At 40.0% G+C, this 17,863-nt stretch overlaps 1 protein-coding gene across 2 annotated transcripts in view; it reads right to left on the bottom strand.

The window, feature by feature from the left end:
* Positions 1–17,863, bottom strand: part of nlgn2b (neuroligin 2b) — a 98,676-nt gene that overhangs the window by 46,214 nt on the left and 34,599 nt on the right. For both annotated transcript variants that reach the window (XM_074671754.1, XM_074671755.1), the window contains exons 2-3: positions 10,877–11,620; positions 370–423 (exon numbers count right to left, since the gene is read on the bottom strand). In XM_074671754.1, the coding sequence (XP_074527855.1) occupies positions 370–423; positions 10,877–11,393 (571 nt within the window). In that variant the 5' untranslated portion in view covers positions 11,394–11,620. The remainder of the gene's footprint in view (positions 1–369; positions 424–10,876; positions 11,621–17,863) is intronic.

Below are 17,863 nucleotides of genomic sequence, written 5' to 3'. Positions count from 1 at the left end.
GACAGAATATTGATTTTCAGTGATGCATGACACAGGATAGTCAGAGCATCAGCGTGTGGTTGATCAACCTCATGGCAACCCAGAAAGAGACAGAGAGCAAGGAGAGCAAGGAGAGGAGTAAATCAGCTCAAAAAGCTGCATTTGAGAAGAAAAACTGCATTTTAAATGAAGGCCTTAAAGAGATGCAGCAAAAAAAACATGCCTGTTTGAAGGACTGATGGGTTTGTGTGCTAATAAAACCAATTAACAATGGAGAGTATGATGTGCACACCGTGATGGGATGATTATAATACAGATACAAACACAAAATTCCCCACAGAGTTTCAAAAAAAAGGAGCACAAGGAAGGAAAAACATGCAATTAAAATACCTTCATCCCGTGGTCTGTTCATTGTCGACTCATCTTGTTTTTTTGTGAGTGGACCTAAAGGTGCAGAAACAAAAGACAGGATTGAAAAGATAGCACAAGAGAAGAAAAACAAGGACAAAAGGCGAAGACGAGATCTTTCAGTGACAAAATGTTTACAAGGATTACACTCTGTTTCCTCAAAAGATAACCCCAAACTCATCTGTTCTAACTGCTTAGGATCTAGTCACGGACTGCCTCGTAAATGACCCCAGGGGCCACTTCTCCTCAACCCCTTCTCCCCAATCAGACCTGACACTCTGCTGCTTTGTAAGGAAAAATCAATGAGCAGAATCAAGCCATCACTCTTTTTTTCAGTCAGGAAAAGCAAAGGAATGCCAAGACCGTGAGTGTATCCTGCTTCTGCTCAGGACGGTGCTGCAGTCCTGGGGCTAAAGTCCCCCTGCACGATTCAGAAAGGCTACACTGTCAAAACACACCGCTGAAGACACACACAGACAGGCACATACACTCATCCTGGGTACATGTGACCACGTACGCACATTGAGCACACAGAGTGCCTGATAAAAAGAGTCCTCTTCTTTACATTAGCAAAACAAGAGGCATCTGTTTTTTAATATTTACACAGTGCACAGAGGCCTGTGACAGGATTCTCCTCACCAAGGTCAAAGAGAAGCCCCACATTAAGCTTTAATGGTAACGCCGGTTAAATGCTCCACAGGGCACAGCCAATAACAAGCATTCATCACAGTGACCAGCCGACGCCCCAGCGCGTCAACCTCTTTGCGTCTTAACTGATAAGGATCCCATTAATTTGTTTTCTCTTGGTTTCTGTCAGAGGAGCTTTCCATCAGGCCGTAATTACCTCTGCATTTTATGTTGTTCTAAGTCACTGTCGACATACACACGCCTTAGACAAAGCCCCACACACACCAGACGTCCACATGCTACTCAAAGCACGCTAACAGGATCTTTATCATCTGTTGCTGTCCCCCCTTGCAGCACATCCCCTGCTCTCCAGCGAGGAGGCGCCGCACTCTCTCATTTTAAAGAAAACTCGACGTGTGGTTGCTATGGGGTTTATCACTCAGCCAGTGTGACGCTGACATGTCTGTTTCAACCATCCAGCTGGAAACCTCACAGAGACGTGACAAAGTGCCTTCATTTTTAGTCTTCTGAGAAAGGACGCAGAGCAACACTGCTCTCCACCATCATAATGCTGCTTTCTCACCCTTCCCTCCATGCGAATATGGTTTCCTGGTATTATAATGTTTATCTTCCCTCTAAATGGAAAAGGATCAATGCTGAATGGATTTACAGCATCCACAGAGTAGCACCATGCAGGCGCCTGATCCACAAAGCGCTTCCTGCCATAGAGGGAGTTGGTACAGTATTTGGTCCTGAGATACAGAGCATACAGGTAGGCAGACCGGTAATGGATAAAAAGGAACATTAGTCCCTCATCTTGTCAGCTTCCCCACTACTTAGCACCACTCTAAAACCACACCTAGCTGCTTAATGGAGACCACTCGCATCTCAGTCCTTTCCTAATAAAGACAGAGGAGAATCAGCTACGCAAAAACAGATGCTCATGCTTCGAGTCAGACCATCAGGCCTCACCCTGGACCAGAAGTTGGAAGTTGTCAGAAAATGTGCTGGTTTCATTGAGATTTGTTTGATGGTAATCATTTATCACATGATGAACTCTTGTTTTGCCCAATTAAACGTTGCACATGTCTATGTTTGTGCTTCCTTCAAAAAAAAAAACTCGTAAAGCCATGTGAATGAGTGGTTTGATGCTCAAGTTGTAATAAAATGGAGCACCATTGCGAGGCGAATCCAGCGTGGGTGCCAAAGGTCAATCGTTGTCCTTTCTTTCTATTTGGATATGCAAAAGTATTTTTTTTAATTATGCTGAAACACAAGGACCAAAGTTATTGATCTAGATTAACACTTGTCATTAGAGGTGCACCAATCACAATTTTCTGGCTGATCACCTAACACCGATCTTTAAAAAGCCTGACCTGCTGATACCGATTTTTATTTTCTATAACTGAAAGCATATACCTTCAATGTTCCAATCTTATTTTTTTTTTTAATCTTTTTGTTTTAACTTAAACAATCAATAAAGTGTCCTGACTTTTAGGTTTCAGAGCAAAAAGCAACAAAGGCTGGCTGTCAGACCTTTCCAGAAGTATAAAAGATCAGTTTCATATGTAAGGACAGGCCGATCACTGATCACTGATCTCTGATCACCGATCCCCAAAAATTAAGGAAATCGGCACCGATCGATCTGTGAATGTCTACCTGTCATTGCTCCTTTTAGTCCCAAACTGAGCTAACCTTCATCAAACAATATTATACAAACTATGCTCTTCTTATTGTACACAGCTGTAGCTCCTCCACATACAGATCTGATTTAACACTTCCATAATAATCTAATGTTTTATTGTGGGACTGGATTCTATGGGCTCCACCATCTCTGAGAGCGCCATCAAATCAGTGCCAAGTCAACGACTCAAAGAGTTCAGAAAAATATGACATAGAGTGTTGTGAATAGAGTAAGACTGGGGACATTCATGTGGTCACATCTTGTGAACATGGTCACACAACCTCATCTGAAGTCACCTTTACCCCACGAGCATCTCTATGATCCACTGATGGACACAAGAATCATCTGAGATAAATGCTAGGGACACAACACTAACATGTTCCCAGTGCCAATGCTAACAGTGTCATTGCCAAACAGTAATTTGATGTTCATCCTTAACATCTACAATAACGAAAAACATAGTTAAGGCTAATGGGATTTTCAAGAGACAAAAATATGCTATCAGTTTTGCTAAATGCTGTATTTACAAAAACTTTTTTTTAATACATCTGGATTAAGTACTTCAGTACACATGTTAGTAGGCCTGGGATGAAAGTCAATAAATCACTTAATCGTTCAATAAATGAAATGAACTCAATAATTTTGCCGGCCTCGTATGTCACCATGCGTGTTTGTTTTTGTAGTTTGGGATAAGGCTGATGAAGCTGATGAGGCTGATGAAGCCTCATGGATGAGAGGAGAAATATCTACACACACTCTGAACAGTCCAGTTGCCTCGGTTTGGAGAGTTTAGATCAACTGAGCTGGAGGAGTAAGAATTTACATGGACACAGAGAGTGTAGTTTGCTACATCACAAAAGAGAAACTGCATTTCAACTCATTCTTTTTGTTCAAGTGCAATTTTTGACTGAGAGACCTTTTTATTTCTATTGTTTTTTTTCTTTTTTTTTTGTATATTTGACAGTTATTGATATTCCAATTACATTAGTAAAAAATACTCATGAGAAATAAAAGTTTATTGCATTTGAAAGGGTTTATTGCATTGTTATGATATATAGTTTTTATATTAGTGGTTCATTTGGTCTTAAAACAATATTGTCAATAATATTGTTTATTGTCAATAATTATAGGACAATATATCAAAAATGGTAACGGCCCAGGCCTACCTGTTAGCATATTTCAGCTAACTCTGAAGGGGATTCTTAGGGTGTATGTTATAAAAAAAAGTGTTCAGGAGCACCTTACCAAACAAAACTTAATCTAAAATCCATTTAGGTCAGTGTCTCAGTCTTTGTACAATGAATTCTGTCTTTTGAAGATTTACTACAATGAGTGAGACTAAAGTGGGACGTCGCCGGAGGGAAATACACTTTTCAGGTTTGGAACATCTTTCCCATCTGCCCCAGAAGAGGAGCCTGACGTTAGGTTGACTGTCACATGCAGTAATGGGCCACTGGTCAGTGAAATTCATTGGCCTAAACAGGAACATTTAGCTCTGGTTGTCCCAGTACTGTGTGACCTAACGCAGCTCTATCTCTCAGTCAACAGCGTTTCTGTTCGGTTCAGTGAGCTGGTGGCCAGAGCGCAAGCTGTCTCCCGTCCCTGTCCATTTCCTCAGCGCAGTAAACGGGATGAAGCTGCAGTATGTCAAGTCTATGGTGGCCTGTCTGCTTGACAAGGTGTCAGACACAGCTTCGGTTCAACCCTCCTGCATGCAGGCAGCAGTTTTCCAGCACATGCAGTCCTGTCCTAGCGCTCTCCATCTCTTTCTCTGTGCCCCCCACCTGCCCCTCCTCCAGCTCCATCCTCCACTGTCCTGCCTCCTGAAATATGGTTTTTAATAAAGAGCACGGTAAATGGCTGCTCTAGCAGCAATAAAAATGAAGGATCTTAGGCCCTTGGCTGAGGAGTGTCTTGAGGAAATAGGAATGCAGTGAGACTCTTGCCTCGTAGCCTGGCCGCACAGGAGAGCTAGGGAGACACAGTCTCTGTAGGAAGGAACCAAGAGAGGATTAGCCGGAGTGAAAAAAAAATCACTGGAACATTTGTGTTATTCAGATTATTCTACAAAGTTATTTGAATTCATTTGAGTTCAGAAAAGATGCATGCTTAGTAGTAGCCTGGCGGGGAAGGGCAAGAAGCCTATTTGCATTTCGGAACAGTGACCCCTTCTACCACCATCTGCATAAAGATGGAGGAGAGGAGAAGAGAGGAGAGGAGGCAGGAATGATTTCAGGGAGCAGAGAGCAGGAGGGCCGCACAGATGTAGAAAGAAAAGAGAGCGATGAATTTTCATTGTCAAAAGAATAAAGCAAAGCACATGTTCAGCAAGAGTATTTCCAGGTCTGACACAGATCATATCAGACAGAACCATGACTTAAGTTAGGATGGGAGGATAATAGGATAATACATAATGTTGTACTTTAGAGATTAAATGTGATGAAATTAAGTTTCACTGGCTGGATTTGGCTCCAAAACATTTTGATCTGGGCTGCGTTTGATTCTGTGCTGCCAATTCATTTTGGCCCACCTACATCCGCTATGAGTGAGGAATGCATCTGCCTGCTGCCAAACACAGCACAAGTCAGCTCTGACATGCTCCCTTTGAACATGACAGGGCAACGTTCATTAATACCAGGTTAGAGAGCTGATCTGATGGTTAAAGCGGCCGAAGTGGCAGTGTAAAGCCAAAAGGCGACTCTGTGAGACTGAACTTGAGCATAGTGTTTATACAGGGTCGTAACGCCAATAATTATTATCTAATTAGGCATGTGAAACAGTGGGTATGGTGGTATTATCATGCAAAATCTGGCTACCACACAGAAAATTCTTATATGTGCCTGCAAGAATGACTGAGAGGATGTTGAAGCGCTGTGCAGGCAAAAATGCAGCACATGCAAATATAAGATCTTTGCAAGCACTTGTGTGCAACATTTATCTGCTTGTGAGTGCAAATTTGTAGTCCGTGAGAAGGAAACTGTGTTTTTAGCATGTGCAGCAACAGACCAAGGGGGGAATTCGCTAGAAATGAATTGTGGCTGCACCAAGACTTCCATGTCATCCCTCATATCTCACTACCTGCCTCATCTCAAGGCCTAATTCACAAAGCAACGACCTGCTCTTATGACCACAAGTTTCGCATCCAGAATCATTTTGAGTTTGTTTAAACTGATAAACACACAAAAGTGTTGTCCTTACTCAGTCTGTAACTGCACATGCTCTAAACATTAAGTTTTTTTTTCTCACGGGTTGCTAAGGTAAACTCAGATGAAGATAAAAATAGCACACACCCTTTCAATGTCCTCTTGGTAATTCTTGTGTATTCATATGCAAATCTCATAATAGCAAGATTTGGCACACTAATGACACCATAGTCACTATTTTGCACTTACTTAGAGAATAACAATTAAGAGATGGAGCCTGGAGTGCTGTGAAAGTGCTCTCAAGGATTACTTGCATGGACTCTTCACCACTTTTTTGCATGAGAATCTCATTCGTTCTTGCGAGACTTTGCTCCAAAGTGACAACTTTAACCTATTCCAAATAGAAAGCTTAGCACCATAGATAAGGTAAGGCTGATGAACTTTTCCTTCGTGAACTTTTGGAGGATTTGGGACACAATGGAAAGACCAAACCAATATGAAGTTTTGTTAATTGACAGAGTTTAAAGAAGGTTTTTAGAAAACTAAATGGCAAATGGTGAAATACTCTAAGGGTGTGAGAGTTCGCCAGAGTGATTGAGATAAATCAGTGGGGAAGAAAGCTGAGGCAAAGTTAATTAAAAACACAATCTCATATTTTTTCACCACACTAGATCAAATTTTCTGTATAATCTTTTTAGTGCTGATACAGTCAGCCCTTTTCAGTTTTTAAGCAGTTGATGTTTTGTGCCACATACTTCTCCCACTCAGCTGTGTAGCTGTGTTTGTGGGACTGGGATACAGTAGTTGTGCTTGTATTTTCCTCAGACTTTGGACAAACTCTAAAGACGAAAAGGTTTGGCTTGACCTCAAATGTTGCAAAATCGGCCTCCTTCCAGAAGGTGAAGAGAGAACTTCTTGAGACGACCTGGCTTTTCGTAGCCGAGGGTTTTGCTGAAATGTTCACATTTAAGTCCTACTCGAAAAAAACTTTGAACTGCCAGAGCTGCTGCACGGAGAGGGGACAGGGTAGTGAATATGTACTGTACCTTTAAGGTGTTTTTTTTCTTTTCTAAGATTACATTTTGGACTTTTTGCTTTTGTATGAAAAGACAGCCTGAAGGGAGGCTTATGGATTTGTACATAGGGCACCTTCTCTACAAGCTGAGCAAAACTAGTTCCCAATGACTGACAGGTTTGAGTGGAAATGTATTTTTCCATCTCACAAAAAAACTACAGTTAACCATAACTTCATAGCCATTATTTTAATTCATATGTCACCCATATAGTTTGAATATTTAATACCTGTGAAGAGCTTCTTGGCATCCCATCCACAGTGACAGCTACATTTCAAAAAGAAGGATAAATATAGAAAGAGGAGACATGGGAAAAAAGCTTTCAAAGTTAAAGTAGTTCATAAACAGGAGTTTATCTATGTTTATTCAAAATTTCACAGTGGTTCATCCCATGATTGAAGAGATATTCCACTCAGTGCAAACTCCCCCCTAGAGATGTAGCTGCTGTTGCTAAAAGCTAACGCTGAGATGAAGGCAGACAGGCTGAAGACAGGTGGGGGAAAATTCTTCTTGGCATGTTTTACGCTGTGGAGACTTTTCAAGATATCTGAGGAAACAACCAGTTTTATCTCTGACAAGGGGACTGTGCTGAGGTTTAAAATAAACTCTGACTTTGATTTTTGCGGGTCGTCTTTAAGCTTAGAATATGCCTGAAATAGAATCAACCCTGTCAATCATACCTGACTAATCCTGAGTGCTTCTCTTTGACAAACAGCACCTGAAGGAGCCTCCCCCCCTGAACTTTAACTTTGTTGTCTATTTAATCACCAACATTTAACGCCACATCAAAATACTTGGGATATAAAACAAAGGATTGAAAATCTGCTACGTTTGACAGGATCTCAAATCTAACTTCATGTTAAGTATTAGCGGGACTGTGACAGCAGTTAGAAGCACAATGTAGTGTGTGTGCTCCATTTCAGGGGCACTTTCACTCTCCTTCAGTCTCCATTTCTCTCACACACACAAGGCAAAACATGTCCTTGGGGATGGCATCAGCCTCGTGTAAGCAGTGACCCCTGACAATAAGTGACAGATTCTGACAAGCAGACAGAGCTACATGTAAAATCTGTCTCACTCATTTGCACACCTTCTCCTCTGGGAATGACACAGGAGACGCTACTCCCTGTCTATGAGAATATTATATATGTACTACACAGCATGTATCTTGTAGCCGAAGAGCTTGATCTATTCATGTAAGCACATTTGCAATAATTTTAGAGTAGTTCAATTCATAAAACAAGTTTTGTTCCCTTATCTCCTGTTCAAAACCTCTCTTGTGCTCCAGTTTGAATTTACACTACAATAACATTTGATCGTTTCTTACTGTAAATAATCTCTCTTCTTCTTTTTCTCGGGTCATGGAGGAACAATAACACAAGTACTCTTTTCCCCCTGCCACAGTCAAACTAAGCAGGTTATAATTCCATCTTTAATTCTGTCTTTAATGTTAAAAAAATATGTGTAAATGAGCAGCAATGATGCACAAACGTGTTTTATTGTGTGTTTCCTCAGGTGAGCCCATTAATCACAGACTTTTTAACATTTAATCATTAACCTTCCTCACTATCATCAGCAGCATGTGCTTTGCCATCAAACTCAGCCTTTGATCCTGTCTCTTTTACCTGTCCATCTGCTTTCTCAAACACCCTCCACAGGATCATTAACAAGAAGTGCACCCAGACAGCCCATGAAGAGGTGGAGGTTTCGCTTTATACTGATCTTAAATTTTTAGACTAATTTTACCCCATGAGGTATAAATGAGGCTGGCTTTAGTGTTGTACTGACTAAACTCTGTCGGTAGCCTCACTACAGTACAGCAACCATGCAACAAAACTGAGGAGACATAGAAGTAAGAAAGCCTTGTGAAAACGACTGAAACTACATGCTTACAGAACAAAAACTCCACCATCACATGTAGGTAGAATAATATCAATAAATCAGAGGCTTAACAAGAATTTTCAAATGAAAGATTATGAGATTTCATACAAGGTCAATTTGAGTCCTTTGTCCTAATGGTACATAAGTCTGTTTAGAACCAACCAATGATTTCTTGACAATTTAATGTCCACCAAGCAATTTCACATCCTCTAAAATTGACTAAAACCAGTGATGTCATCCACTCCCATAATTCCTGATAAAGTTGAGTTTAACATTTTGATAATACTCCTAAAAGGGATTGAGTTTCCAGTGGACAATACTTGAACTGCAGGTTCTTGCTCATTTTTGAATTATTTTACCTCCGCTAAGGAAATTAGGTTTTGGAGAAAGTTTGTCTGTTTGTTTGTCTGTGAATAACATAACTCAAAAAGTAACAAACTGATCTTGATTAAATTTTCAGAAAATGTTAAAAATGGGATAAGAAAGAAGTGATTAAATTTTGGAGGTGATCCGGATCACCGTCTGGATCCAGGAGTTTTTTAAAAGAATTCTTAATCTCTTTGAAAATGGACTGCTTTCGCTATATGTGTGTATAACTCCACCATAAATGGTCAGATTGCTTTGCAAAACAATAGAAGACAAGGTCACCATAATTTCTGACAGATTAAGATCCAGATCCTGGAAATAATCTGTAACTAAGAACTGGATGAAATATGTACTGGGTCATTATAATTTCCAACACTGTCAGGTAACAAATTATCGTACAAACCTGCAACTAACACCAAATTGTAGCAGACAGTCTGCTGAAAGGGAGTATAACATTTAAGTAGGACTAAAGTGTTGATGACAATCACGATAGTCTTGGTGAAGGTCAGCACTCTCTGAATGCTTTTCTCGTTATTCTCATAACAATTAAGTTGCTTCTCAGTGGCAACACAAGTGTCACATGACCCACAGGGTAACTAAGAAAGCTCGACAGATAAAACGCTCCTCTTTTGGCATATTTATTGCCAAAACTACCACATTGTTATATCAAACTCTTACATTTGACATCAAAATGTTGCCCACTCTCACTTAGACAGCAAAGGGGACACGTTACGTACTGGATATGGGTGCTATGCTGACTTTAGTCATATAGTCATATATTATAACTATCTATATCTAATTTATATCTACTGCAGCAAGACAATAGAGTATCTTCAAACATGAGTGGAGTTGGATTTGATTGAATGAGTAATTGCATCTCACTACTGAAGCAGATGGAAATGCAACAAAACAACAACCCTTGAAGTATGGCTACTGATAGCAAAGAAACCAGCAGGGCTGTGTGAACAGGGACATGACGCCACACATACCTACATACAGTATGTCCCGTACCTACTCAAGGGTCAAGGTCAAGGTAAACTTTATTATCGCCAAGGGGCAATTTGTTCTCAAATTCTCAATATATTCAAACACATTTCTATCAAGATAAGTTTCAATTAGCCAAAACCATCTGAAGTTTAAACCTTCTGAGAGGATATACACAAAAGCACTGTTTTATTAGCAACAGCACTGTATGGTAATTAGAATCAACAATGCAACCTTGGTGCTTTGACCAAACAAATCAAGGTTAGCCAAGCTAAAAGCTAGCATATGTCGCCAACTGCTACAAAGGCTGCTTTAACTTGAAGCATATTCTTTATGAGTTTATCTAATTAATGGATAGCATTCATTAAAAACAAGCTGTAAAAGTTAGTTAAGTTTGAGCCAAAGGAAGATTGCCTCTGTGACTTGTATGAATGTCCAGAAATTAAGACTCAATGAATCACACCTTCTGAAGAAACAAAACTATGCTATTAAATGATCTCCTGCATGTTTTTCTGCTCATTTTAAAGGCTCTTCTTCAACTGAATATGACTGTGACCAACTGAGCAAAACAACTGTTCACAGGAAATAGAAAAGCCCCTCTAAAAATATTTTGACTCTACAAAACTTTCCCTCAAAGAGGAAGATGCAACATTTCATCCAGTGCTATTTGTGTAGTATTTTTAAGCTCCTCCTACACTTAAAATGAAAAGTGAAAAGTGTGTCTCACTCACCGTCTTCAGTTGGGATGTAGATGTTGAGGTAAAGGCAGTCCTCACTCTGGTTCTGAACATAAGTTGCTGCAGCATCCAGGTTGTCTGTGAACCACACTGGCAGCATGATCTCAGGTAAAACACCGTGCACATTCTGGGGACACACTGGTGCAAACTGGGTGGCGTTGCGGATTTCTTGCCAGGATCCTGGAGCTTCAGGAGGCTGGAAACGGCGCTCCCCGATGGGTGCGGTGGCATATGGCACACCTAGGTACTGTTCCACGGGGCCGAGGATCTCATTGTTGAGCTCCTTCCTAATACCGCGAACTTTCCCGTATCCCGTGGACACTATGGGGTGTTTCAGGTCGACTCGTTGACATGTGGAAAGAGTGAGGTGTAAAACCAGTCCCAGTAGCCACAGCAGACAGTGATTAGCAACCTGCTGAGAAGTATAATGACGCTTCCCACCATAGCCCTGGTGGCTGGCAGCACTGAGAGGAAAAAACAACATGTCCAAAATAAAAGCTCTCTTAGTCATTTCACTTCAGGATGGGTGCAGAGAGGGAGCACAAACTCAGTGGTTCACTGGGGGTAACAAAGGAAAAAAGGAGGATTTGTGGACAGGGACCGGTTAAAAGTTCTCCTATGGTGACATGGTGAGGCAAAGGGACAGGTAGCATTCTCTGCTAGACGCTGTGGTCTCATCCGTCTTCCTCTTTGGATCTCCTGATGGGTCGAGAGCTGCCGTCAGGGAGCCAATTACACCTGGAAGACACAAAAGTAGAGGGTCTGAGCCAGTGTGTGTGAAAAGGTGTGCTCTTTAGGACCCGTCAGTGTGTTTAAAAAGGCACAGGAGGACAACATGATTTTACCAAAGATGAAGTGTCTGTTAAGTAAAAAGAGAAAAAATAATGATACTTGACTGCAGAAGACTCCTTTGTGGTACATTTAAATTACCCCCAGGCAAAGTTCTGCTAATCTGTCGACTACAACAGACACCAAGAGTTATATCTCTAATATGATTTGATTTAGTGGTCTTCAGGATAATTAATTTAACCCTGCAATATTGATGTCAATGTGAATTTCACCTCCTATGGTGATGCTGGATTTAATTCTGTCGAATCACAGCAACACTAATGCTGGCATTACCAGCAGTACATCTGCAGACGCCAACTGTGCAGACTCTATGCACAGACAGAGCAAACAACAAGAAACAATTATTTAGTCAAACTTGAAACAACCAATGCATGAGTCATGAAGTTATACAAGTACTGGGGATGGTTCTTATATGCTGTCATTAAAGCTGTATCCACACATGCAAAGAAACCCAAAAACCTTTCAAATCTTTCAGATTTGGTTTCATGTCTAGATGCAAACAAATTTTAAAGTAGAATTTCTTAGTTATAACTTTAAGCATTGAAATCTGCAAGTGAATAGGTGGGGTTGATGATTTGTTTTCATAATGCCAGTTGTGACTAAAAAACTGTCCCATTAGAGCATAAATAGAAACATCAATTCTTCAGGGAGGGTACAACAGTGAAGATGCTAGAATCCATTTATTTGCATGCAGCATTGATGTAAATGGAGAAAAAAAACTGTCAACATAACAATCATCTCTGTTGCTGTTTGTCACCATGTTGTAAACATTTAACTGTGGCTTATGATGTGGAGTCATGCCTCCCAAGTCTCATCTCCCACCACCCCCTGCCTACCACCCCAGGGAAGTCTTCATGCCATGAGTGACATGTATGAACGAGTTACAGCGTTGTGTGGGCAGAGCTCCTGAAAACGTATAAAAGAAAATCAGGCTTGTATGTACGACTGAGGATTTACTGTGCTGTATTGTGCAGTTATGCACCTAGAAATATTTATTCTGTGTATGTTCTGCATCAAGCACTGACTCCTATCCTATCCTATCCCTTGTTTTGGAAAAGTTGGTAGACTCTTTTTGTTTTTTCACACTATTTTGCTTGGTTCTGACTGAAATATTTGGTACAGCCTAAGTACAATGTACCAAACTTTCCAACCCTTGCTGTATTCTGATAAATGTGATCCCAGTGAGTATTTTTCACTCAAGAAAACTGAAAACTGTTCTTAAGACAATGTTGACCTAATGACAATGTTTCATGACAGATTCACACACATTTCAGAACAGGGGTTCCTCAACCTTTTAGCCTGTGACCCCAAAATTTCCCCAAATAGTGATGCCAGTGACAGATGATCCCCTACAATGTGAATATACTAAAAGGCTAATCCAAAAACAGGTAAAAACAGGTAAAAAGGCGTACGATACTCAATTTAGGTGATTGTTAGAAATTTAGACTACCTATCTGCACATATTGCTGTTTTTAAACCAATCCGCTGCCACTGATACTATTGTTGTCCTGGCTTAGTCATCAAATTCACCCTTTTTTTAATATTACTTTGTATATTTTTTAGGGATGCACTGATATGAAAATTTGGCTGATACTGATATCTGATATTAATATCGCTGTTATGGCCAATAACTGATATTTACTGATATCAATATCAGTAAAGAAAAAAAAACAACAAAAAACTAAAAAAATAAACTGAGATGATGTGTTGAGATACTTCGGGAAGAAAGATAGGCCCGATTGTAAGAAAAGAGGACCATGGATGGAGCGCCTGAGATGAATGGGATCAAAAAAGTATGTTTTGTCTGGTTTTTGGATCAAGAACAGAGACATAAAAAAAAGAGGGTCCACTCTTCTTCAGTAGTTTTTTGGTTCCATACATACAAACAATATTATTTGGGTCCGGAAAGGTCATTCAAGATGCTCTAAAAATAGCTGGCAGCTAATGAGTAGATATCAGCCCACAAATGTTGAAAAAATGACCAACATCAGCCGATATGGGTATATTGTGCATCCCTAATGTTTTTACAATATGAATGAAATGTGCAATAGGAAATCATATTGATATAGCAAGTTGAAAAACATGAGTCAGACATGAGTTCAACCTGTTCAACAGAACTTTGGCATTCAAATCCTGGTTAACGCTGAATTGATGTAAAAGTATGTTACAATCCAAACATGACAATGTCAAGAGGAAAACATTTGAATCATTAAAGCTGCCTAAAAACTGCAGATGAGCAATGGGACTGTAAGCATTTCAGTATGCTGGTGTTGTTTATTAAATTAAATTACAGTTAGAGGCATTCAGCAAACAGCTAACCCCTCACTATTTCTTTAAGTTTCACCTTTAATGCCTTACAATGGATCACTTGGTCGGCCTCGGCCACAAGAACCAAAGCAAACTAACAACAGTGCCACACAAGCGATAGTTTTTCCTAGCATTGCCTTGCCTGTTTTGAATTGATAACTCTCAACGAGGGGTTTTGACCAATCAGAATCAAGGATTTGAAACTGCTGAGAGATTGGTAAAAAACAAGGTTATAAAATGCTGCATTGCTCTACTACTCAGTCTGTGTTGTTGAGCAAAGGGACAGTTCTCATCTTGTAGAGCAGCACAGTTTGGCAGCATTTTGATGTAGAAAAATAAAGATTAATTTTGTTTAAAGCTTGGTTAAAGTGGCTTATAAACATCAGTTAGGGTAACACAACCTACAGTTAACTTCTGCTAACTTTTATGTGTAGCCGTGTTGAATAAATTTGCTTGATCTGACTGCTTCCAGAAGGGTTTTCTTTCCTCTACACCAGTCAGTAAGTCAGGACTGAAACTTTTATTTAAACAAAGAAATAAGTTGGTTCAGGAACTTCTTATTTTGTCTGGAGTGAAGCAATGTATTGAAAAATGTATTTAAAGAGCAAGAAAAACATTAACCTTTGGGTTTCACAAACAGAAGTTGGAATAGAGAATCTGAAAGCAGGTTGGGAAACCAAGGATATGGTGCTTTGCTGTGAAACCTTCATTTGCACTCCAAAGGGGCTGTTTAAAGTGACCATATTGTAATGTGGCCTCCACTTTCTTCATTCATCTTTCAGATACTTTCGGTGCTTTGTAGAGTAACAACACTTGTCTCGTAATCAACTTGAGTCCACAGAGAAAACACAATAAATCAAAGCCTCTTCACACATTAATCTGAGGACTGAACAAGAAAAACCCTGCTGGCCTCGCGCCCCTTTCAGCCATCTACACTGTGTCAGAGTTAGCCTTTCCCTCTCAACTCAGTTCAGTTGGTTCTTGCTTCCACATCATTACAGATGAATGGGCAGTGCTTATCTCACTCCGGCTTTGGGAGACGGAGCCGTTTAGGTGTGATAAAGGCTTTATGTGGCGCTAACCATTGGTTGAATGCCACCTCATCCCCCCCACCCTCAACCCTGCAGTATCCACTGAGCGCTTATAGCCAGCGGACCCAGGAGGTGACAGGATAATGAAGCAAAAAGATGATGTGCAATTTTACCGGGTGCTCAGAATGAGTGACGCGAGTGTTTCTCTGTTTGAAGTTAAAATAAGAACAAGTTGTCTGGAAAAATACTCTGTTCATTAAAGCTCTTTAAGTGACTCCATCTTACCACACTTTGTGAAGAGGAGGAGGTGAGAAGTGTAAAGACGACCCAAGTCCTCCATCAAAAAAGTTAGCATGCATGCATAGTCAAGCTGAAAATACAATTTAAGATTAATGTGAATTATACACAGTGTATGACTCTTAGTGCCCTGATGAGCTGCTGTAAATGACTCATGGCGAGAGGCTAAGGTTTTGTGATTTAGAGAAGCAGCCACATTTATTTTTTATTGACCCCGCAAAGTTTAAAAATATAGTTTGACATTTTAGGAAGTATGATTGCTTTCTTGCTAAGATCTGAAATTCCTCCCAGCACTTCTACAAATCACTCAGTGAAAACAAAACATCTTTCACCTTTGATGTTTTTTTAAAAAAAAGGTACTACTTGTGGTTTCAAAAGATTTTGAGTTGAACTACTTGTTGGCTGACGTGCAGTCCACATTAGGACTAAAGGCAACCAATCAAAACTCCAGTACGTCAATATCTATACCCTTCGCTAATAAGGATGGAACGGTTCACAGAATCCATGGTTCAGTTTCTACCAAGGTTTTGTGGTCAGTTTTCGGTTTGGTTTGGTGAACAATGTTGTTGTTTTTAACACCCCAGATTACCATATCCCCTAATAATCCACTATTAACGAATTATTTTTAACCAATTCTGTCATGTATGGTCATGAAAAACCTAAGAATGAGGTTGTTTCCCATTTGAATCTTCATTAAAGCTGGGGAAGAAATTGTTAGTTTCAAAATGCCAACTCCTCAGGAAAGTCTCTATTGGCTGTCCCAGAAGTCACTAAAAGTCACTAAATGATGCTGCTGTCTAATTTGCAGAATAATCCATTTGCATGTAATTGACATGGACTCTGTAGGAGAGAGAAATAGTTCACTTTCTTTGGTCGATAAATTTTTTTTTATGTCAAAACATCAACCCTTCAACCCTCCTCCTTTATCTGGGCTTGGGACTGGCAGAAGTGACCATAGTGAGACACGCACTTGCGTGATTTCATCTGCTGCGAGTGAGGACTGTCTGTGTTTTGGATAGGGAGGGACTCACGATAGCACACGCTGACCATTGAGGAGATCAAATCAAGCTGTCACACACGTCAGATTGTGCAAACTCCAGAAAGTCACAAGAATTGTTGTCTTTAAAAAAACTTGCCAGAGGGGTCTGGAAAGTCATTGAATGTAGCAACAAAGTCTTTAAGTTGGCAACACTCAGTTGCGGGTTTATCCCCCACTTTCTTACCGGCGTCATCAGAGCTCACTCTGAATCTAATAGCTCCCAGACAGCAGAACGACTCAACGCCACAGGTACACCCTCTGACTCTGTCTTCTCCGCTTGTCATGTACACAACACACACACTTCTTCAGAACTGTTCTGCTGTACTCCTTGGACTCGTTGTGCGTATGAAAAAAGACAAAGAAGAAAGATTAACACAAACCAGAAGCACACGCGCCCCAAACCAAGTGAGGAAAACCAAATGGTTCAGATTATCCTCATAAACCATTCCATCCCTATGAGCCAAGTATAGTTACATGGGTATTGAAGTTGGTGATGTTCTGAACTCAATAATTGTATGGAAAGAATTTTAATACTGACTGACAGTAAAAACTGAGCACAAGTCTGGTTTCTCAAGTGAAGCTAGCAGAGCTAGCACCAGCAGCTATTGACCTGCCTTGTAAGTTAAAGTCTACAAACTGGCTGTACTGGTTGCACATTGCTCCAGCCGAGTTCTGAAATGCCACATCTACAAAACAACCTACAGCTTCCAAAATCAAGATCAAAATCTCCTAAACTGTGTTTAGCGATGCCATCTGCCATTTGTGCTTGTTTCTGTCCAGGTAGTAGAGTCATAGTAAAACGCTTACAACCCACCCTGTCAGGACTGTTCATCAATAAGTCTCGTTCTGTTTGAGGTTTCTGTGAGTTAAATGAAAGTTTTGTCTTGCCACTGCTGCCAGATCCCTTCTCTAAATGAAATAAGGAAATTAGCAAGGATACAGTCTTGACCTTCTCAATTATCTCTGAATTACCAAGAAAGTTGTTCACATCTTTTTTTAAATCTGCTAATTTCCTGACTGAACAATATACTACCATACTACAAAACCCAACAGCTCCTGAATGCCAGAAGAGGTTTTATTTATTTATTTATTTATTTATTTATTTATTTATCTATTTGTTTGTTTGTTTTTATTAGGTGTAATTAGACATTGGTAATTACTTGTTGTTTTTTTAATAACTCAGATAGTGTGGTGACTAAAAGACTACTGTAACTTTCTGGACTGCAGAGTTTCGACTGGATCAGCTGTGCAAATCTTTTTCCTGTAATTCAGAGAGTATGATTACAAAAACAGGGCAGATTTTTTTTTTATTATTATGACATTTAAAATCTTGGGAAACTCTATTGATGTACCTCCTTCTGTTCTTATTCATTTGATAAAGTGTTGCTTAACTTTTGATCTCTTTATTCATCTTTGCAGAAAACTAACTACCAACAATTTTCTCAGTGTCTTTTAATA

Source organism: Halichoeres trimaculatus, unplaced genomic scaffold (genome assembly GCF_033239565.1).
Source record: "Halichoeres trimaculatus isolate MK-OKI-2021-1 unplaced genomic scaffold, fHalTri1.1 fHalTri1_scaffold_6, whole genome shotgun sequence".
NCBI classification, from domain to species: domain Eukaryota; kingdom Metazoa; phylum Chordata; class Actinopteri; order Labriformes; family Labridae; genus Halichoeres; species Halichoeres trimaculatus.
The sequence above is the reverse complement of the archived record's forward strand: the minus strand, read 5'-3'. Positions and strand labels throughout refer to the sequence as shown.